Here is a 22,671-nt window from a genome sequence, read left to right as displayed (position 1 = left end):
AACAAAACCACCAGAGAAGAAAGTAATAAACCCTAAGAGCACTCATTCTGGTGGCAGGAAAAAAAAGAAGAAAAAAAAAAAAAATTAAAAATAAAGCAGCAACACCAGCCTGAAGTAAAGAGTCACAATATCAGAAAAGACAAATAGTTTACTCAAATATGTGTGCATTCAAATATCTATGGGCCACTCATGGATAATGAGAGGAGAGTAAAAGACAAGCATTAACACAACTTTCGCTGCAGACTCAAGGAAAGCATTCCCCCAGTATTGATAGCAGATGCCTCACAGATACTGTCTGGTGAAGTTTGTGTGATATTTATAGTAATATGTGGTAATATGTATTACTGTTAAGGGGATGAAACTAGTGTTGTCACATCTCTATATGCACAGTGCTGCTTGGTAAATGTTAGAGATGTGTTTACACTGACAGGGCATCTGTAGCCCAATTCAGAGATAGGTGGCTAACTCACAGTCTTCAAAGTAACAAATTCAGATTAGTAAATACAGAAGCTTTGATTAATGCCTATGGATGTGTGTTTAGTCATCACAATTCACAGAGTATGGATTTAGTGCCATTGACAAACCTCAAGTTAAGGGCTGAGTAGGTAACATTTGATCAATGGGTTGAAACTATGAAAAAAGTTTCCTAAAGTGTTGTTTGGAGAAAGCAACGAAAAGGTTAGCGCTCATACCAAACACACAGAAATGTGCTTTCTTGGTATTTGCACAGCTCAAAGGTGTGATTGAATCAAACATTGTTTTCTTGTGGAAATGTGGAAACATTGATGAATTTGATTGTCCTATGTGAGATGTTTGGCATTTCTGAATAACCGCTCTATGTCTGTGACCGTTCCTTCTCCTGGGATTTATCGTGGTTTTATGTTTCTCGCTTCTCACTTACCTCACACAAAACGTTGTCCACTGACTTGGTATACACAATGTTGGCACTCCCTTTCCACTAATTTCTATTGATTTTATCACTTTTTCCCCTTCTATGTTTTATATTTGCGTAGATTCTTAAAAATGTAAACAACATGCTGTGAATTTATTTCCAGCTTTTTATATATATGTTAGAAATAAACTCCCTTTTCTTTCTGCAAAACATTTCTTCCTTACCAACATACCACTTGCACATTTAACATCATTAAGTAGCATACAGGGAGCTGTTTCTGCTTTTAAGAATAATCCAATAGTTCCTCCCTAGAAGAGCGTTCTTTCAAAACTAGTTGTTAGATTCAAGAGGTGGGGTGATCTGTAAAATCTTTGTTTCGTGGCCACCCAGTGCTTCCAATGAAACCAATCTTTGCATATTCAAATATCCCAGTGATTACACAGAAAATCATGATTCATAACTAACTCAGGATCAGCTGCATGAGTATGGGACTTACAATGAACACTGATGTGATGTAACTTTTAATTATTTTCTAATGCAGACGAGGATCCAATGTCTCTCTGACTTTGGATATGAGTAGTTTGGGAAGTGTTGAACCTTTCGTCTCTGTGCCGACTCCACGAGAAAAGGTGGCAATGGAATACCTGCAGTCAGCTGGCCGCGTCCTGACACGGCAGCAGCTCCGAGATGCAGTCGCATGTTCTCATTTACTTCAAACAGAATTCATGGTGAGTTTAACAACAAGCTTTAAATGAGGATTTTTACATAATTGGCACAACAGAAACAATGGAAAAAAAAATTGGGCAGCATTTTATTATCAAGGTGCAAATAATTTCTGAATGGCTGATGAGATTGTTCCAAGGTGGTATTTTATGTTTAGAAATCTGAACTCACTGAGATAAATAGCTCATAAATAACTGTTCCTATAGCCGTAGATAACACAGATTCCTCCCAGTTTGAAGTTCCATTCTTAGATGGGATAAATGTTGTATTAGAGGTGCAGTACAAACAGCCAGGACTGTAATGCTGTGACAGTTTCAGAGGGATCATAAAGGATGTGATGACAGAAAACACAGTAATAATTGGAGGTTTTGTTTATCCCCATGTAAACATCATCTAGTAATGTTTATAATTTGAAGTCTACAATTTTAGGCGGTATAAATGACATTTCTGGAGCAGACAGGGACACCAAAAAAGAGAAGCAGCTCCTGAGTCAGTTGAACATTTCTTTAACAAACACTCCTTACTGTGGGCCTAGTATACTCAAGACCAAAAAAAAAGGAAAGTCTCCTACAACTCTATTTAATATTAAAAAGGGTAAGAAGGTAAAACCAAGACAGTGGCCAGGAAGAAACAAATCACGGGAGGAAAACTAACTCAGGGAAAACACACTATTAAATATTACTTCAGGAAGACCTGAAAGAGACTGGTATTGCAAAACAGCCAGATAAAAATGTCTATCAGAAAAAAGGAGACAGTCTTTACAAGGGAAATGGAATAAAGTGTAAACAGAAGCCAGTTGAATGTGGAAGCTGAATAAGGCAGGCCAAAAAAAAAGGTTTTGAACTTACAGAAAACCCTATAGCTTTATTTTTAAATAGATCAAAAGCACAAAACATAACAAAGAGTATGAGGATCAGTAGAAGAACAAAGGGTAGAAAATGTGAGGTGACAGGAGAAAAGTGTTTGTGTTATTTATATCCGTGGTCACCACAGATGAACATACGGAATTTCCTACCTGTGTGACAGAAGTAGATTAAAACAGATTGCTAAAGGGTCTGTCTGATATTGAAGTGTTAATGGAACAGAACAAATCAATAAATTGTATAAAAAGTAAACACTGGAATAAGCTGGGCCCAGAAGTCCTGAAGGACTTCATATTTATAGTTACTGATGTGTTAACAGGGCAGGGGTACACTAGCACTTGGGTGCCAGTATTTAGGAAATCAGAGGGCAGAGTTAACAAGAGTTTTCCAGAAGGGCTCCAGAAGAGATTCAGAGAACTACAGACCTGTAAGTCTGGTGTATGTATCAGAGAAATTGCAAAGAAACTAATAGTTATATGAGCAAATGCAGTACATCAGGGAAGAAGCAACACAGTGTTTGTAGCATAGGAGGGATTTGTAGCCTATATGGTTGCTTCTCAGACTGAAAGGAGGCTGTCCAGTGGCATCTATTTCAGATCTGGTACTGACCAAGATGCTCAAAAGCCATTTAGAAAAGGGAATAAATAGTAAGGACAAAGTATGATGATGATACTGAATTATGAAGAGTAGTAAAATTAGAAATGGACTTCAAAGAAGTTCCAGATGGATTATATGAGTGTAACAAGGTAGGTGAAATTCAGGATTGAAAAATAAAATGTTATGTGTCTGGGGGAAATAGTTTTATATACTTCACTTGGTTCTGAAATGGAGGGCTAAGAGTCATGGGAAAAGGAATAGAGAATAAAATAGAAAACATCTTTATAATGGTGGAAAAACCTATATGACAGTCAGAAGTGCAAGCTGCTTTGATCACTCCATTTTGAATCATGTATGGAAGTATGGTGAATATAATCACAGGCTAGAGTAGCTTCTGTATCCAATGATGCTAGATAGACTCAGGCAAGGACTCCTTTGACTAGGAAAGTCCTTTATAGGCTCTAATAGAAGCCTATAAAATCACGAGTAGCAAGAATGTGAACATGAGTGAATATTCATTATATTTCTTGCTAAAAGAATGCAATCAGGTGGCCAGGTTAAAAATAAATAAATAGATAGATAAATAGATAGATAGATAGATAGATAGATAGATAGATAAATAAGTAAAATGAAAAGCTCATCTTGTTCCTATAGTTCCTTCAGGTGTCCTGCTACTTACTGCTATCAGAGGGTACCAGATCAGACAACCCTAACACACAAAGCTACCCAACCCAATATTAGCATACTGTTTTTAACTTTTACAACTCATTAGCAAACCAAACTAAACAAGCAAAACTTTTTAAGACTGGTTAATAGCTCAGATTTAATAAATAGAGATTCACAGAAACGTGTATCCCAATGGGACATATAAGAGCAGGAAGACCTATACGACACTGATCTTAACAAAAGCATACAGACAATTCAATTCTTTCTAAACATGCCTAAGCATGTGATTCCTTGAAGTTTTACTTCCTTTACAATTTGTGCATGTAAGTCAGTAAAACAGATGAGTGCCATCTTAGTCTGAGTAGTTTTTCATTATGAATAATAGCATTCCTATAAAACAGTCCTGTCTTTTTTTCACCTTTACAGAAACAGGGTTTAGAGTGAAAGTCATTCGCTCAGGAAAAATAAATCACTAGGTTGTTTTACCAACAAATGGTCAGACAGCGTACATGGAAAGAATTTTAAGCATCCTACATTCTTTTATCACCATTTGTGCCATCCATTTTCTGTCATTCTGCAGCTTAGACAGGAAAGTTGGAAGAAATAACATTTTCATGTTTAAAGCCCCCACGTTAGAACTCAGTTTGTACAAACAACTTGGCATGTCCACAGCATCTCATTTACCCAAATCTTCTCACACAGCATCCATTCATGGCTTTGGGTCAATGGATACTCACATTTTATTGTTCCTTCAGTGGGGCACAACATAACTCTGGTCATTCATTTTTTTCAAGGAATTCTATTGAAAAGATCATTTCTTTTCTGTTCTGGTTTTAAATCTTTCTTTTAAATATGTTTTAAGAAGAACCTGTTGAACAGTTTCTGTTTAATGTCTTCCTTGCTACAGATAATAGCTTTATTAGGAACTTAAAGCATGCAAAGTTCACAATATATAACCATTGCCCGCTCCATTCACTCAGCTTGTTTTAACTAGCTAAGAAAATATAGTAACGCAGTCTTCTTGAGACTAAAATGAATATTTCCCATGAAAATCTTCCAAGTGTGCAAAAAATTGAGAAATGTTCAAAGTTTTCAGTGGAAAACTAAAGCATGATCAGTTTCAGGTTAACTTTGGTTTAAAAAATTATTATTTTTTAATTAACAGTTTAGAGAACTAATAATTATACTTTTTATTTGTAAAAATTAGTCAGTATCAAAACATTTTTCCACAATATTTATTAAGAAAGAAAAAGAACTATTCTTTTTATTTTTTTTTTTCCTTGGCTGACAGAAAGTTTGAATAGTTTTACTTGGGGGAATTGGGGGAATGCACCTGATTTGGCAATGAGGAAGATATATAAATTTCCCAGCATATATTTCTTCAATAGCCTGAGCTACTGCTATTCAAAAAATACTTGGGAATTTGGTGACAAAACAGAAAAATTCATTTTCCTGAAACACTGGAATGTCAGAAAATACAATCGTGCATGGGAAATGCCAGCTAGATAAATCTATAAATTTTTTGTCTCGCCAAAATGGAGGGATGGGTATAAAAAACATTTGCCTGAATTTTCATAAATGTTGCCACATTATCTCTGCTCTCAGAGACCCAAATCATATTTCTTTGTTTATAAGCAGCTGAAGGTCCAGTGTGAGCCAGAGTATCACCCAAATAGGTGAAGTAGCCCATGAACAAAGGCATATATGCAGGACGTGTAGTTACACGCATGCAACTGTGCACCTTATAAATTATTTATAATTATTTAAATATATATATATTATATATGTTTAGTAAAACAATTTGGTTTACTAAAACAATTAGATATATATTGTCTAGACATCTACAGATTTTGTGTGCTAATTTGCAAGTGTTTGTGCTGGGCTTATTTTCCACTGCTAGCAGGGATGTTTTCCCCATACTATCCTGAATTTTATTCTGGAATCACCTCTTGCATTTCATAGCCAGTCTCGCAATAAGTGACCCGTCTATGGCTGTGATCCACAGCCTATTGGCAGATTTCTGTCTGTGCCCTTGGCCCCACAAGTACTTGGGTCTGAAGGACAACAGCCGTGCTTCTGATTTTTGCCAAAGTCCGGGACAGGCTGTAGAGTTAAAAACCAGCTGATTTTGGAGGAAAATGCTTTAGTAAATTTTCCAGCGGCTCAAGTCAAAGGAGGTTTGCATTGAAAAGGGGAAGAGCAAATACCTTTTGTGCCTCCTCATGTGTCTGCAAGAGGCATTTATATAATATGCCACTGTCTCTTTGGATAAACGTCCCAGGCTAGTAAGGGAGTTCTGAAGTCTCTAGAAATTACTTTGCTCTTAAGTAGAAGTATTAATTTACCAAAGATCAAATTCCAGCTTACACGAAGATAATTTAAACAGTGGTGGCCAAAAAAAATCAGTGAAAAACGAAGATTTGAGTCAACTGAAGCATCTTGCATATCCTGTCTGGTAAAATGTTCCCCCAAATCATGGATAAAATAAATAAATAAAAATAAATGTATGTCTCATTTTACCATTTCCAGAAGTTTTTGTTGTTTTTTTTAAAAGAGCAGTAGCAATTTTTCAGGACCTCAGAATCAATGTGATTCTTCCCTCCTTAGACCAAATGAAGCATTTTGTTCAACAAAAAATAGGAGGAATTTTGCTCTTCATTCTGACAAACAACTTGAAAAACAGTGATTTTAAACTGATCAAGAGCAGATTGTCACATTAGGCATTTGCACAACTGCAGATTTAAAGGTGGCAATGTCTCTCAGAGGATAAAAAGTCAAAAGGAGAATGAAGAGAAGTGGGTTCATTTTTTAATTATACGTTAGAGTATTTAGACTGTATTAAAAGATTAATAGTGTCTTTAAAAAACAAATAAAATCTTTAAATGGCATTGTTAAGGGCTTTGCACAAAATTTAAAAAAAAAGAAAAAGGCAGACATATTAATATTTAATTGTTTTGATAGTTCCTGTTCCATTTATGTAAATTTTTGCTCTGTTCTGGTATGATACTGCACTTTTCAACTCCATTTTTCTAGTACTATTGTGTTTTCTAACCTATCTCCTAATCCTATAAAAACCTTGCTTTTAATAATTCATCAGAAGTGTTCCTTGGAAGTCGCCCCTTCAATATGCAACTCCTGTGTTTATTAAAGGAAGGGTGTTGACAGGCTTGAGGTGGGAACCACTTTTTTTCTTAATAACTTTGATGTCAAAAGACAGTTGTGTAACAGCAGATGGCCTTCTGGTGATAATTTCCTGCATGGCTCCTTCAGAAACACCAATCTTATTTAATTTATTTCTTATAGGAAATACCAATGAATTTTGTGGATCCCAAAGAAATTGACATCCCAAGTCATGGAACTAAAAACCGCTATAAAACAATTTTGCCAAGTAAGTGAGTTATCCCATGGTTCCCTACTATGGAATTTAGTTCTTCTTTTACAATATATTGCTGTGAAAATCTATCTGTCTTTATCTTTGATCACTGTCTACCTACTCATAAGTGTATTTGTAGTCTATGTAGAAAGAAAAGCCCAGTGTTGGAGGACTGGCCAATGCAGGACTCTACATGGATGCCTTAGTCAGTAGGTACACTTTGGCTGCATCCCAACCACTTGCGGAAATGCAGCCGGGGTGCATGCTGGTTTTCTCTGGACATCAGCTCAAGCAAAGGGGTAGAAAGAGCGCTGTGCCTTGCAATATCTTCCCTAGTCTGGGGAATGAGAAGACCAAGGCTGTTGCCTGCATCACAGCCCACACCATCCTGCAGCGTGCACCCCATCACTGAATTCCCTCTGGTTGGGTCAAGCTACTCGGGATCCTGTCTAACTTTAAGTCGCCCAGACTAAAAGAGCAGTTGCATCCTATCCTTTCTCATAGTGGACTTCCTACTTTATAAGTCCTCTGTTATTTGGGTTTTATTGGTTTGTTGTTTTGATTTTTTTCTTCTTCTCCATGCATTGCATGGCTTTGTGGGAATCTGTTTACACTAGTAAGAAAACCACTCTCACACAGTGCTGCCTCATCATTGCTGTGGAGTTATTACTGCTTTGCTATACTGCTTCTGTATTTTCATTGGCCCAAATAATTTATTTCTGACATAGTTACAATTGCTTTATTATAATTAGAGGTGATTGAAAACTTTTCAGTGGAATAGTTTTCCTTCAAAACGCACATTTCTCTGAAATTGAACTATTTTTATAACATTTCTTGGGGGATACTGAGACATTCCATTTCTCTTTCATTAATCATTTTGTTTTGTGTTCAGTTTCAAAATAGGTTGCAGAACTTTAAATATTGCACTAAATATAGATATGAGCAGTTGTGCTTTTATAATATTTTGACAGTATTGAAGTGAAAAACTTCTGTGACTCTAACTGTTGGGGGACACTCCCACAGAAAAATGTAAACACAACTTTTTGCTTGGGTTTGGAATGAAGAATACTTTCTAAATGATAGCATGTCCTATCAACTAGGAAGCTGTTTTCTAATTATCTCTGTAATGTCCTTGTAGAACTATGTTATACACTAATACGAGTGAGTATACGAACTCACACACTTTAAATTACAGGATTTTTCTCAGTGAGTCTGGATGCTCTGTAATTTGATCGCACCATCCGAAGACCTTGCAGTCAGATTAATGAAAAAGATGGCCTTCAGCTGCTAGATTGGTCTCAGAAACACGATACATGGCTGGGAAAGAAACCCCTTGTGTTGAGCCCTCGCTTCCCTTCAGCCACCAGCAGAATTCCCGCTGCCTCCAGGGCCAGTTCCTCTCTTGCAGCGAATAGCTGTGTGCGGCTGAGTGCAGTGGTGGGATGTTGAAGGGAATTAAACAAATGAAAGCAATTGAATACAAGTTATCAGTTACCAAGTAATCAGAAAATTAAGCGGCCCCGACAGTTTGGCCCAGTGTCAACAGGATGTGCACAGAGGGCGAAATCCTGACCCCTTTGACGAAAGCAGGAGTTTGCCATCGGCTGTGGCGGAGCCAGGATATCACCCAAGCCTCCCTCTGCCTGACAGGCAGCATTTTTTAAGGAGATCCCCCTTCCTACAGCGCCTAGCATCAGGTTTGCCTTCAGGAACACCTTGCAAGTGCAAAGAGCCCTGCTTCGGTGCCGCATGTGTTTCGAATTGGGTCGCAGCAGCTGGGCCGCGGTTGATGCTGATGAGTTTTGAGAATCAGAATGCCTTTGTGTTTTCACTTCCAGCTAGCTGGGGCGTGCAGCTGACTCTGAGGCACATTTTCAGTCAAAACTTACTGCCGGTGTGCACCACAGCTACTCTCTGACAGGCGCTTTGTAACCCTCCTTGACAGAAATCAAAAGGTCTGTTGTGTGTTAGCACCGAGCTTTTTCAAAGGAGATATTTTGAGGAGTGAGGCACACGCTCATAATAAATACTCGCACACCCACGCCCAGTCCAAAAAGGTTTGGAAACGATTTGCATGATTAAATAGAGCAGCCTTCCTGCTTTCCTGCTCAGATGATATCAACCTACTGCTTAGTGCGCCCGTGTCAGCTTTTCCATTCCCAGCACTGGGCGCGTCTCTTAAATCGGGGCACCTGTGGTGACAAGTGACGTTGAGATTGATGGATTATCTCTAAAAATGCCCCCATCTACCCACTCCACCCTCTACGCTGGGGAGGATGTTCTCATTTTCTAAGAGATAACTCGAACACAGATAATTCTGTCACAGGGTGCATGGGGGCAGGTTAATGTTAGTAGATACTACCCAGACAGACTCAGGCTGGTGGAATAAAATGACTGTCTCGTGAAAATCACTTCTGTATGGAAAACTGTGATGTTCAGGAAATGTTACATTTCTGTGAAAGATGTTTCAGTTGCAGTATAGTATAGCCAACGCTCAAATACAAATGCGAGGGTGCCTCTGTAAGTTTTCTAAGTGCTATTTGTTTCATAGCAATATGCTAATACTCCAAACGAAGGGACAAGGCAAGTGGTTAGACTGTTCCTTGAGATCATTCTTTCTCCATCCCTCCTCCTGACCAAGATGCCACCTTGGTCCTGTTAAGAGGGGTCCTGTTAAACCCCTCTCCATATCTTCATTCAGCTGCATTCCCCCACCATCCGCTTACAGCATTTCTGGCTCCCTCTGAACGTGTTCCCAGTCCTACAGTCTCACCATGGTTGCATCCCTGGGGCAGAACAACAGCCCTGGTACCCCCTCTTCATCCTCTCATTTCACACCTTCCCCTTCACCTGCTGCCTCCTGCAGCCCCTACCACAGCAGGACCTCAGCTTCAAAGACCTGTATCTTTCCCCCTTCCTATTTCACTTCTCCACCTCAAACCAGGTAAAATTTCTGTGGTGCTTCAGAGCATGCGTGATCTCTTGCTCACAAAGGAGCCATTGGCTTAACACTATTCGGTGGGTATCTGTGTGTGTGCAACACATACAAGGTACCTGGACGTCATTCCTTATTTCTTTTAAGAAGTACCCTCAGGGCAAAAGCCTGCATGAAAACAGTTGCTGCAGAGCAGCAGATTCACAGTGACAGGAAGGTGCAAAGCACTTGGTGGGTCAGACCCACAAATCTACAAACTGTTGTTGTTTGTACTAAAACTGGCTCTGACACTCTGTTTAAAGACAAGGTGAAACTTAAATCTGAATTGTATGAACAAAGCACTTTTGTACACAAGCTTATAGACAGATGCTGGGAAACCGTTCTCTTGCTGAGGATTTTTGAGCTCCCTTGTACTATAGTCCTGACTATGAACTCTATCCTGTTTGCCCCAGTCCTGCTCCCTAATGAAGGCAAAGGATCAACTCCAGATTTTTACAGACAAATTAAAAAAAAAAAAAAAGAATCATATTTTCACAGCAGAATGTGAAAAAAATGTTTGATCTTGGGGGAATTCATCATGGATTCATAAAAAAACTTGTGTATTTCCATGTGATTTGACAAAACGTGTCCTAGTTGTAGTCACCAGTATCATAATTGTTATCATATACTAATTATAATAACCACTATTGTAATTGATTATTTAATTAATGTTAGGCTGCATAGTTAAAAATACAAATAGATATTAGGCAAACCTTATTTCTGGAAGTTACGAGAGATTCCCTTTGCATCAATGAAGCTTTATTTTCTAGTGCTGAAATATGTTTTAAGTGTAGTAACACTCACCATCATAAATCTGTTAGGTTTTCCATTGGGAAACCCTGGTCTATAATGAAAGTACTGGGAAGTGACTCAGATGAGATTTAAAAATGGCGTGTAGTTTACAGGTATTTCGTACATGAGGTGTTTTGAGGCTGTTGTATTATTTGCATGTCTAATACCCATTCCCTGCCCTGTAGTGCTATGTTGTACCTGGCACAGATTAGGGATACAGTCTGGTATGATTCTTCCATGTTCAATGTTACAATATTTGTCAAAGAATATGAGAACCCATACTTGATTTATAGGCTGCAAGCAAAAGAAGGCAAAATAGGAGTGGGTGAATTTTAAAATGCTACAATATCTGAAAGCTGTATGACTCATTGGCTGTAAGTGTGGCAGCAGCCTGCCTCACAAAATGTTTGTTTTCCTTTCCTGGCCAGGAAAAAGAAATACCGTAAGGATAGCCCTTCTTACACCGTTTGAGTCCTACTGTCAGTAAGGTAACTGGGACTAGACTAAGAGTAACAAGTGATTTGCCTTGGAAATACTACAAGAACAGACATACCCATGCCCTAAAGAATTTAGTACATAGCAGCGGTCTAAATGGAAGATGAAAAAAACTAACAACCCACAGCAGAATAGTTTGAGAAATGGGATGAAGCTCTGAGCCTTCACGACAAAGTGGTGTTCATACAGTGGATGAAACTCCAGTATCGATGGCACTGGGAAGGCTGTCTGGCAACACCATCCCTACACGGGCTACTCTCATGGCTCTTCTGAAGCTACAGACACTTTAACTCCCTCTTATTCCTCCAGCCTGGTAAATTCATACCAGTATTAATTTGTTAAAGATGGAGCTAGAGGAAACCTCTTCCACTTTAATGGGCGAGCTATTCCAGACTTCCTAGATACATGGAAAAAACAGCAGTAATTTTGCCTCAGTCAAAATTGTAGGAGGCATTTTTTATTAGCAATTACAAGTGCTTAACAGCTCTGCTGCACTTCAAGATGTTTTACAAACATTGATGAATTCAGCCTTGCAGCCACCATCTGTGTCTTCCCACTGTAGCTTCAGACTCTCAGACTTTGCCATCCTTGAGGAGAAGATGATTACCTCCGAGGTATTTGTCATACAGAACTCAGCTAATTACTTCCATTTGTGTGCAGTGACTGCTTAGTGGCTCTAGATCTTGAGCAGTGCTCAGGTGTTCCTCATTTCTGAGCAATGTGTGCAGCAATTATCTATTTCAGAAACGATTAGGACTGTTAATTTATAAAAGATCTCTATTCCAAAGCAGTGATTGTTTAGTTGATTGGAATTGGAAGAAAGTCGCATAAATTCTGAAGCTGAGTTAGCCGCTCCTTAGTAACAGAGGAATTTATCCCAAGGTACGGTAAATAAGCTGGATGTTGAGTCTGCTTGGAAGAGGTTTTTTAAGGTAGGGGTCAAGCTACATCAGAATTGGAGGCATTGTGTGAGCTGGAGGAAGCGAGTGTTTTTTCAAGGCCACGTAGCCTGAGGCATTTGTGGAAATGGCTAATAATCACGCTGTGCTGAAAAGGAATGAGAGGTTTCCTGTCCTCATATTGTTAAGGGGGAAAAAAATGCTCTAAGTGAAAAAGTTGGGAGAGCTTGTACAAAGAGACTTGTAACACAAGCTAAGCAGGCTTCGTGTAGTGCTGTTAACACAGAGGACAAGACTTCCATGCACAGACTTTGAATTAAAAGACATTCATTCATTTGTCCATTTTAAGAAACATACTTCATAACACGGGTATGAGTCCTGTACTGGCTCCACTCCCTTCCCACAAAGCTCCTGTCACCTCTAGGGGGAAAAGGACATAAAGTATGTGTGGGATCGCCCTGTCTCTTCCTTTGATTTGCAAAGGTTTTATCTTTTCATAGGAACAGGATGAAAAGTCACAAAAGAAATTCAAAAGCAACTCTGAAAGTGCCAGTTTTTGCTGCAGCATACGTACATCAATAATATCTTTTGGTGTAAACGGCAGGGCCACCTAATAAATAGTGTTTTCTTACTACTCTCCAGTTCAGCGTCCACGTAAAAATCTTTGAGCACTTTGCCTTGATTGCACTCACACAGCAGCTATCCAGAGACCATTTCCAAACTAATAGGGGTCTGGACACTGTCAAAAAGCTGATGATTCTACTTAATTAATGAAGCAAACTCATGGACGAAATTATTATTTTTTTCCAGTACAGAAATTTTGCTATATCATTTTGTTAAAACTAGAATATTCTTTCAGAAAAGGTGCAAAGAAAACCAAAGTGTGCCCCTACAGAGCCACTACATAGGCATCTCATTTCCCTCCTCCTTTTCTCTCTCCGTTACAGTATGTAATTGAGAATTTACTGGCTTTAATTCCAAAAGGCTAGTACATGGGCAATCACATCATTACAAACAAACGAACGAACAAACAAAAACATCATTTGCAGGGGGAATTTTTTAACCCCCAGTTCTACAGTCAGCAGAACCATGCCCCATTCTATTCTAGGTCATCCAAGACAGTGAAGGGAAGAAGAGCATGAAGGAAAATGTTTCCATATTTTGGCATTTTTTTCTACAGCTTGTTACACACCAGTGTTCACAAATTGTGTCAGATGAGAACAGGGGACTGAAAGAAAAGATAAGGATCACTTAGTCCAGACTCGTACAGTGAACATTGCATTGATATAGAAACACATAGCTGATTTCACCCCAGGCGGGGAGGACTTTTCTTAAATTAAATCCAACTGTAGTCATTGAAACAGCACAGCTTCATGCAGAGGTATCTAAGCTGAATCCAAAGGACTTGGTATATTTATCTAGCATCCTGCAAAGATATGACAAGCTGCAGAGACAGTCTAGACAGGTCAGCTGGATACTCAACACAGGCAGATTAGAACTTACTTGAACATTGCCCAGACATGATAGTATTGCTGTAATGTCCACAGCTTACTGAGATACTTCTACACAGCCCAGAGCTGTGCAGTGTAGGTATTCCTTAGTTTCATGTGATGAGTCTTTGCAGCAAAAAAAAAAAAAAAATCATGCATAATGCTATAGTGCTTGACAACCCCGAATAACCATAGATTATTTTCTTCAACAAGTCTTTGATTCTCTATAGAAATCTTCTAATTATGGGTTTTCTTTTCAATTTCCGTCTTCCTTGTGCTCTTAGATCCTCTAAGCAGAGTGTATTTGAAACCAAAAAATCCATCTGACTCCTTGAGTACCTACATAAATGCTAACTACATTAGGGTAAGTAAATGTACACTCTTCCTGTGCTTTTGAGAATATTTGATTTTCCACCTGAATAGCTGTTTTTGCCAAGGTACCACTCATTTTATCCCTACCCATCTGCATTGATAAATCCTATAATCTTTTTGTCTACATTGCTGTGATGGAAGTAGTTTCATGATCTGTTTGTGCCATAGACCACATAGCCATCAATGTGCTAAAGTGGCTGCAGTAAGAAAAAGGTTATCAAATGCATATAAAGCATTGAGAAACACGTTCATCACTGTTTCTATTTAATTCAGTATTTACTGGTTTATATTGTCTTGCTGCCTTATAGGAAGGAAAAAAAGGCTACCTTTCAACGGAGACAGAAATACTGGTATTTTGGTAAAAAAAGATCAGAGTCAATAGCAATATAGGCTCTACAGTTGCTCATGGCAGTCATGTTACGTACCAACATCTTCAGTACTGATGTGGTTTTTTTCATATATAACTATGTGAATTGATAGTCCTGAAATCACCAGTTAAGTAATTAAATGGATATTGTAACAGCTTTTGCAAAGGAGCATAAACAGATGTATTAAATATACACATGGGCATCAGCATGCACATTTATTCACCTGTTTACTCCCTATATTATGTGGTTACATGGTGCAAGCACTTTACCAGTATGAACCCTGTTGGATAGTATTATTTCTAAGTGTCAGCTACATAGTAATCCTCAATGACACACATAGAGTCTTCTTAAAATCCTGGCACAATGTATACTGCATAGAATACTAAGAAACTACTTCAATAGTGTTTTAGGAGTATAGTCCTTTCCTGCAAAATTAAATGTTTTGATTAGTTATGTGCTGGATCCTCAGCTGGAATAAATGTATTTCTGCAACTGAAATTACAGCCCCTGAGCTCAATGATGATATTGCTTATTTAAGTAACAGTACATGAATATATACGGACACATCCCTCACACCTCTTATGCTGCCTCACGTTACATTCTGTACTGTCAGTGTTTTGAATGAAAGACATCATCATGTCACTGAGCAGAGCAGTTCTCTTTCGAGAGCAACAGCATGACTCTTCCATCAGCCAGGCCACACTTTGAGTCCTCTGGGATCTCCCTGCCCTCTGCCACCACCCCACATGCCAAAATACTGTGATTTCTCCTGCTGCTGCCACTGGTAGTGGTGTCAGTGATGAAATTAAATCATTAAGCTCACTGGGGTCCTGACACACTGATCTCTGACAGTACATTCAGGCAAATTGGTCAGCAGAGAGAGGACTGTTTGTACCAGCTGAGGATCTATCCTGTTAGTCCATACAATGGATAATAGTGCAGAAGAGCTCAGCCAGGGAGAAAGGCACCCAAAATAAACTGCTGTGGTTAGGGACCCCCACACCACCTCCAACTGCTCTGCAGTCATTCCCATCCCACATTGCTAGGCTCTGCTGATCTGCACTGCTGTTGGGATCCCTGTCAGTGCACAAACTCCCAAGTTCTCCTTTTCACCTGAAAAATAAGAAGGCAGTCTCATGTTTTTCCCATTTCTTCCTGCCTTTTCCTCCCTTCTGATTCTCCACTGTTTACCCAACCTTTCTTTGCCTTGTGTCTCAGGACTCCCTGTACTGATGCTGTCCCTCATATAAGGTCTCTTAAAGTTGCTTCTCCGTTAGCAAAGATTCAGAGTCCTTGCCTTCACAAGCATTCATGTATTTTAAATCCTTTTTTTTTTTTTTTCCTGTCATAAATCTTCATAGAAACAGTTTTATTGTTCTCATTTTTTTTTTTATCTGGCTTCTTGACCATAAACTACATTGTAAACAGGGTAAGCTAGAAGAAGCCAAGTAAGCAGAGAAATTTGAGAGGGACTGATGTATGCCCAGGATCATTTCAGTTCATTGAATCAGTAATTCTCAGAGGAAAAACTGTTCTACTGAAAAATTTCTGATCTGCTCTACTGTTACTCATAATTGTTTTCAATTCAAATAATTTTTTCTTCTTCTTCTTCTTCTTTTATTTATTTATTTTTTTTCAGTTCCAGATTCTTCATTTTGCTCCTTTAGGACATTCACCTGCAGTTTTGGTCAACCACATGAATTTAAAGTAAATGCTTTTGTGTCTGTTTCTAAACCAGGGATACGGAGGTAAAGAGAAGGCTTTCATCGCAACGCAGGGACCCATGATTAATACTGTGAATGATTTCTGGCAGATGGTTTGGCAAGAAGATAGCCCTGTCATTGTTATGATCACAAAGCTGAAAGAAAAAAATGAGGTATGACAACTAGCCAGACCAAGAAATTATTGCAATGGCTGCATTCTGCAGAAAGAAACTTAGCAGATATGGAAGTAAAACAGCAGATAACCAGCTCTTTAGTACTCTTGTAACTAGTAATGTGAAAAGTAATGTTAGGGTACCCAAACACACCAGTTCCAGTTGCGTAGCCATCAAAAGAGACATGTTTAAAAAAAAAAAAAAAAGACAAAAAGAAATTCCTTTTTCTAGATCTGTGCTGTTTGTTTCATTATTTATTAAGAAACACCTAATTTATCTGGTGGTCACCTCTGCAATTCTTGCTTGTTACTTTCTGTTATGTAAAAAATGGATGTGTAAATGGGTAGCGTTATGATTAGAGGTTTCCTGACATGGTTGAAGTTTGTACTTTGCTGTAATAGCAGTTTTTGAAACCCTTCCAGGTACAACAGATCATCTAGATCATCCCAGAGATAGAGCTGGGGCTCCCAAATGCCAATACTATGGAGAGACTTAGCCAGGATGGAAACACATAGCTCTTTTCCTTAGTACCAAGTTCAGGTGACAATAGCATTTTAATTGCTAATGGCCGTCTAGCTCCTGTTATGTATTCTGTGTAGTTGGATTGCTTCCCAACTACATCTTTAATAGCTTTATCTAGTATTTATATAAATTTTTACCTTGCTTTCCTTGATAGTGCCAGAGTCTGTGCTTTGCTGTCAGACATTAAGAACAAAAAACACTCTCCTGTGCAGCAGGCCAATAGAAAGCTCTGTTTTGGAAGCTTGAATGTTACAGAAGTGGTTTAAAGGGTTTTTGGACAAAAGAAAGACAGATTTAAAGGAGTTTGACTTCTTTCTTGTGTCCAAACTGATAGATGAAGGAGCTCTTCCCAACTCCAGGTAGGTGCCTCAACCACATCTCAGCACCTTGTCCAGTAAGCGCCAAGGCCATGTTGCCCCTGCTCCACTCACCTCCCTGCACTTCAGAGTCAGTTGAATGTGGTGACAGAGAAACAGAATTTATTCAGGTAAATTTCCCAGTCTCAGTGGTCAGGGGGCCAAGATCCTGGATGCATTTCCATGGTGCAAACTTACTGCCCCATTTAAAGGTGGACTTAGTCAACGCACTCTTCCTTCCTGCTGCACTTGACCAATGCTTGGCTCTTTGTCACCATGACTTTGGCCTTCTAGTATGAAGTGGCTTTAAAATCCAGTGGATTTTAAGAAAAGCGTATGCAAAATACAGGTCAGTGCTGGAAAATATCCCAAGACATATTTCCAAACCAGGTGCCATTTTGAACTAGACTGTTCAATCCAGCGTCCAGAAGCCTAAGTTAAAAGGATTAATCCTGAAATTGTAGGAAAGCTACTACAACCCAATTGTCCAAAAGAATAAATATTTCACTGAGGAAATACTGCCTGTTTAAACACTCACATCTGACACTGTACAAGAAGAATGACTTGAAAGAAGTGCCCAGTGGTTTCCAACGTGTCAGGAAGCCCTGTGTTTACCTGAGTTACGCAGTCCCTCAGCTCTGGTGTTTATCCGCATTGTTGTGGCCTGGCGGTGGTAATTTCCTCCTAATAGAAAGGGTGGAGAATCTCAAGTAGTTCCCAGGCTATATAGAGAGGCTGTGTCTGCACAAGCTGTCCTGCCCTGTCTAGAAACCTTAGGAACTCTCCCACTGTTAGTACATTTGTCCTGGAGCCTTGCTTGCTATTGAAAACAGCCTGGCTAACGGCTGTGCTCAAGAATATTAATTCAACTTTAAAGTATTTGAGGTGTATGAGGAAGGCAATAACAGAAGTTAATTAGCATAATAGTGCTTGATATTTTTTCTTCTCTGTGGTCTGCTGTATTTCTGTCATTTTCTGGGAGGTACGTTGGTAATATTCATGCATACAAATGCCTTCATATTTGAAAGCATGCTCATGTACTTATCCACGTGCACAAGCAAATTCCCATACCTGATTCACGCGTATAGGTCTCTTTCCTCAATTGGTGTAACATTCACCAACCTCCCTTTCAACTGTATTGTACTAGAATGTATGAAGTACTTTATGGGCAGGGAGCTCTGAAATAGCAGACACATGAAAAATAATAAGCTCAACAATAAATTAATTTAGCATGAGTAAAGTTATCTGGGACATCAATTCCCTAGTTGAATATACAGATGTCATGAATTTCCAAAAGGAAAGGAAATTGTGTGAAATGATTATACACACAGGTTTCTGTGGAGTTAGTTCCTTTCATGAGGTGAAAAACAGTTAAGACTCAATGTAGCAGGAATTTCTGTAAGATGGATGAAAATATAATGTGAAAGTAGAATGCTGAGTAAAATATTCATTTCAGCCATGTGAGAAAATATGGAACATGAACTTTTTGTTTAGATTCTTCTTCATTTTGATGTCTGATGAAAAAATTTAGATTGATTAGTGAGCAAGAATAATGCTAAAGAAATTATGTCTGCAGTGAGTATTTTAAACAGTCTGTAAAACTTTTACTGAAAACTGAACAGTGTCTGAACAGATTAGAAATCTAACTGGCCTAGGACAGTGCACAGCAAAGGAACTTCTACCTGTTAATCAAGAAACATATTTTGGGAAGCATAAATAAAAACTACTGTGCACCATTCTGCAAGAAGAAAGAGCTAGCACTAAGAGATGCATGAAACAATGCATGTTTATTCTACTTAGATAATGGAAATCTTGTTGTCAGTCATTATCTAGGACAATCTTGTTAACTTGTTATTAAAACCTCATATCACTTTTTATGCAACATTTTTTCCCTCAGTCTATAGGCACTCTAATCATAGCAAAGTAGATTTTGGAAATCAGAAATATTACCTTAATAAGGCTCTTTGAAGATCACTCATTATTGCCACGGTAGAGATGTCTCAGGGTTATAAAACTTGAGAAGATCTGGTCGTAACTTTGAGGATTTTTGTATATAAATGCAAATCCTGCAAGCCCTCCTAAAGTATAACTCTCATGCTTGAGTTAGAAGTGGCAGTCAATAGAGGGCAGGAGTAAAAAGGGATTCTGGAACTGAAGCTTTGCTATAATTATTCATTAATGTTGTGTGTTTGGCTGGTTATTGGGTCAGTTAATGTATAAAGTCATTGGCATAGCTATAAGGAAAAATAAACAGGAAAAGAAATGAAGCTGAACACAAGTACCTTCACACATATTTGGGGATTGTTAAAACACCTTTGTTCAGAGGGTTCAAATCCGGAGAAAGTAAATAACCAGTCAGCTGAGAAATCCTTTCTCCATTCAGCAGAATTATCTGAGGAAACTAGACTGCAACAGAAGCACTTTCTGGCAAGTCACAAAACCAATGCTCATCTCACGGACGGTGGCAAATAGCAGGTGCCAGCCCTGGTCTGAGGCAGGGCCAGATCCCATCCAGTTACGGAGACCCACCTCCGGAGCTGCCACGTCAAGCCCAGCACCCAACATGGGTGGGATGCAAGGAGATAGGACATGGGACAGGGGGAACCTAAGCCTACAGCCCTGTCACAGAGGGAAGGAAAAAGGACAAAATAAATTAAAGGTCATGTGAGATGCTGTTTGTTGTATGAACTTCCTGTTCAGGCCAGGAAATTATGTTTTTGTTTTTTGAAAAAAAAAAAAAAAAAAAAAAAAAAACAGATCAGAAATACAAATCATTAGTTGAGGGCACCATCAGGGAGCTACTCCGTGCAAATGCATCCTGAGGAGGAATTTGAAAGATGGTTGGAAGATGAGATTTTCTACAAGAAGTAAGAAGCCTCCCAGGCTTTCGACTGTCATGCAATGTGGCTGGGATTTTATTTTAATTTTTTTCTAGCTTAAGCATCTTTTAAAATATCCTGCTCATAGCTGTTACGTGTTTGCTGACTACATAGAGGATTCAACCCCAAGTTCACAAAATCTGTGACCTAGTTAGAAAGTGCTGTAGTAAATGAATGTGCTCAAAGGGAAACAAAGAGGCCTGAGAGAACAGCAAGGAAGAGGACGAACATGAAAAGTGGGGACTAGATCATGATAAGAACAAGTGAATTCTTCCTTTTCTCTAGTATATACAGTAGGTGATAAGCTGTTACTAATTACAGACACGAGGCTAGATATCAACCTTCTTAACCACTGTGTTTGGCTTTTGAGCAGGTCTAAAATATACTGACCTGAGACCAGTGGAATTTCCTTTTAGGTTCAAGTAACAGCTTGAGGCCATTTAATCTTTTTGTTGGTGGTGGTACTGCTGGGATTTCCATATTATCTTCTGTACATCTGATATCTTTATCCCTCCCACCTTCACCTTTATCCCTTTATTACAATAAACTTTCAAAAACATTTTAATTTCCCCAAATATCTGTCTTCTTAGAAGTGCCTGAAAACAGCTGATCCCAGCTCTATTTTCAAGGCTGTCAAAGCAGTAACAAATAGAATATTTAAAAGACGCATGGAGACTGGGTTAAAAATAATCCATTGTATCTTACTAAATGTAGATGGGCTGTTTAATGAAAGTTATTTTAATGGACAGCCCCGTTTCATTGTCCACCCAGCACAAGCTGCCAATTACAGTTCTGGGAAAGAGTCAAGAAAAACACTTGTATGGACTGCCTGAAGGTTTTGTAGTATGCACAGCATACTTTCATTTATCAAGAAGTCTCAGGGGTTGACTGCACTATTGTTGATTGTCAGGGTACAATTGTGTATTTAGATTTTTTTCCCATATTAGCACTGAAAACTACACTCCCAGGGAGGGGCATGAATTGCAGATCTTGCAGATAATAATAGCTGTATGTGTCACATGGGTTGACTGTGGAACTGGTGAACACTTTTTTTTTCTTACAAATTTCTGAGTATTTTATTGCCATTCTTGGTGTCTTCGGGGAGACAGCGAATTTAAGATGCTCGAATAACTCTCCAAAAGACAGCATTTGAACAAAACCAGTCAGATTGGCCAGCATTATTTCAGAAAATGTGGCTTTCGTACACCTTTCACTCTGAAGGTAATGAGCATCTATTTTTAGAAGAGTATTTATAGAGCAGGGATGTTTGCATTCAGTTCAATCAGCCAGTGGGTTGAGTAGCAGCTTAAAGATCACACCTGGAGGTAAAGCCTTGCATTTTACTGTGGCATTTAATTTGAACACTACTGATGGTGGTTTTTTTGCCTCATTTTTAGCAGGATTTTCTGGAAGCTATGTTTTACAGCAATTAATGATATTAAAGTGATTGTTTTGTTTTGCTGTGCATATTTGCTTTGTTTTGTTTTTATGTATATTTAGGCTACTGTCTAAATATATATGAGTTTCTTCAGCAAGTGTGTTTGAGGAAATGCAAACAAGTCCTTTTGGGGTTTCCTATTCTTGTGGGACTGTCTGTTCTCTCAGTGCATTTTTTTACCTTTGTGCTGCTTTCTTTAGATTACTATTTTTTTTCAATTCGATGAATGATTCAGATTGGCTAGCATTATTTCAGAAAATGTGGCTCACACACCTTATACTTTTGAGGTAATAAGCATCTATTTTAGAGAAGTACTTTTATAACAGGGATGTTTGCTTTCAGGTATAGAAATACTTTAATGGAAATGAACATGAAATTGCAGTTGATCCGAAAATAAAGAAACTTGCAGGGGAAAAAAATGACAGTTAAATCTATAACTACTATTTCTTCATCTCCTTTTCAGTAGACTCTCGTCAGATATGTCACCAAAATAGTGTAACACTACTGAGTCTTTAAGAATTCTGGATATAATTTAGTGTAACTGTAGCAAGATCGTTCATTGTATAATGCTAATATAATAGACAACTTAGGCCATGATTCTGCAAAACACTTTAATATGCACATTAAGTCCCATTGAATTCAGTAAGACCTAAGGGCACATTTGCATGGTTTGTTTTATTGTGGTTCAGGAGAGTAAACAGGACAAAAAGCCTTTTGAGGACAGGACAAGTTCTAAATCTCTTGCTTAGAAGGAAGTCCCATGTAGAAAGAGTACACCTTATAAGTCTTCCGGATTTAACTCTGTGAAATAATGTTCTAGAAAAAAAAAAATCATCTGGAAGTTTTGAATCTGTAAAATAGTTCCTTTAATTTAACTTCACTGAGCCATTAAAAATAAAAACAGTTGTTCAAAGATTTCAGTGGTAGAGATTCATATTTAGAAATTCAGATCCTGAAAATCAGGCCCAAGTCATTCAATAAGAAGCCTACAATATTTTATTAGGAATGCTTCTATCATCAATAACAATGCTTCTAACATCAATAACCTTGGCTGAATTCATCTGTACTTATGAGACAAAAAAAAAAAAAAAAAAGT

The 22,671-nt window shown here is 38.4% G+C and overlaps 1 protein-coding gene across 1 annotated transcript in view; it reads left to right on the top strand.

The window, feature by feature from the left end:
- Positions 1-22,671, top strand: part of PTPRR (protein tyrosine phosphatase receptor type R) — a 142,082-nt gene that overhangs the window by 106,658 nt on the left and 12,753 nt on the right. The window contains exons 7-10 of the mRNA XM_032189212.1: positions 1,434-1,620; positions 7,045-7,129; positions 14,049-14,128; positions 16,243-16,380. Of these exons, the coding sequence (XP_032045103.1) occupies positions 1,434-1,620; positions 7,045-7,129; positions 14,049-14,128; positions 16,243-16,380 (490 nt within the window). The remainder of the gene's footprint in view (positions 1-1,433; positions 1,621-7,044; positions 7,130-14,048; positions 14,129-16,242; positions 16,381-22,671) is intronic.

This window comes from Aythya fuligula, chromosome 1 (genome assembly GCF_009819795.1).
Source record: "Aythya fuligula isolate bAytFul2 chromosome 1, bAytFul2.pri, whole genome shotgun sequence".
NCBI classification, from domain to species: domain Eukaryota; kingdom Metazoa; phylum Chordata; class Aves; order Anseriformes; family Anatidae; genus Aythya; species Aythya fuligula.
Note: the sequence above shows the minus strand (reverse complement) of the source record. Positions and strands in the feature narration are given on the sequence as shown.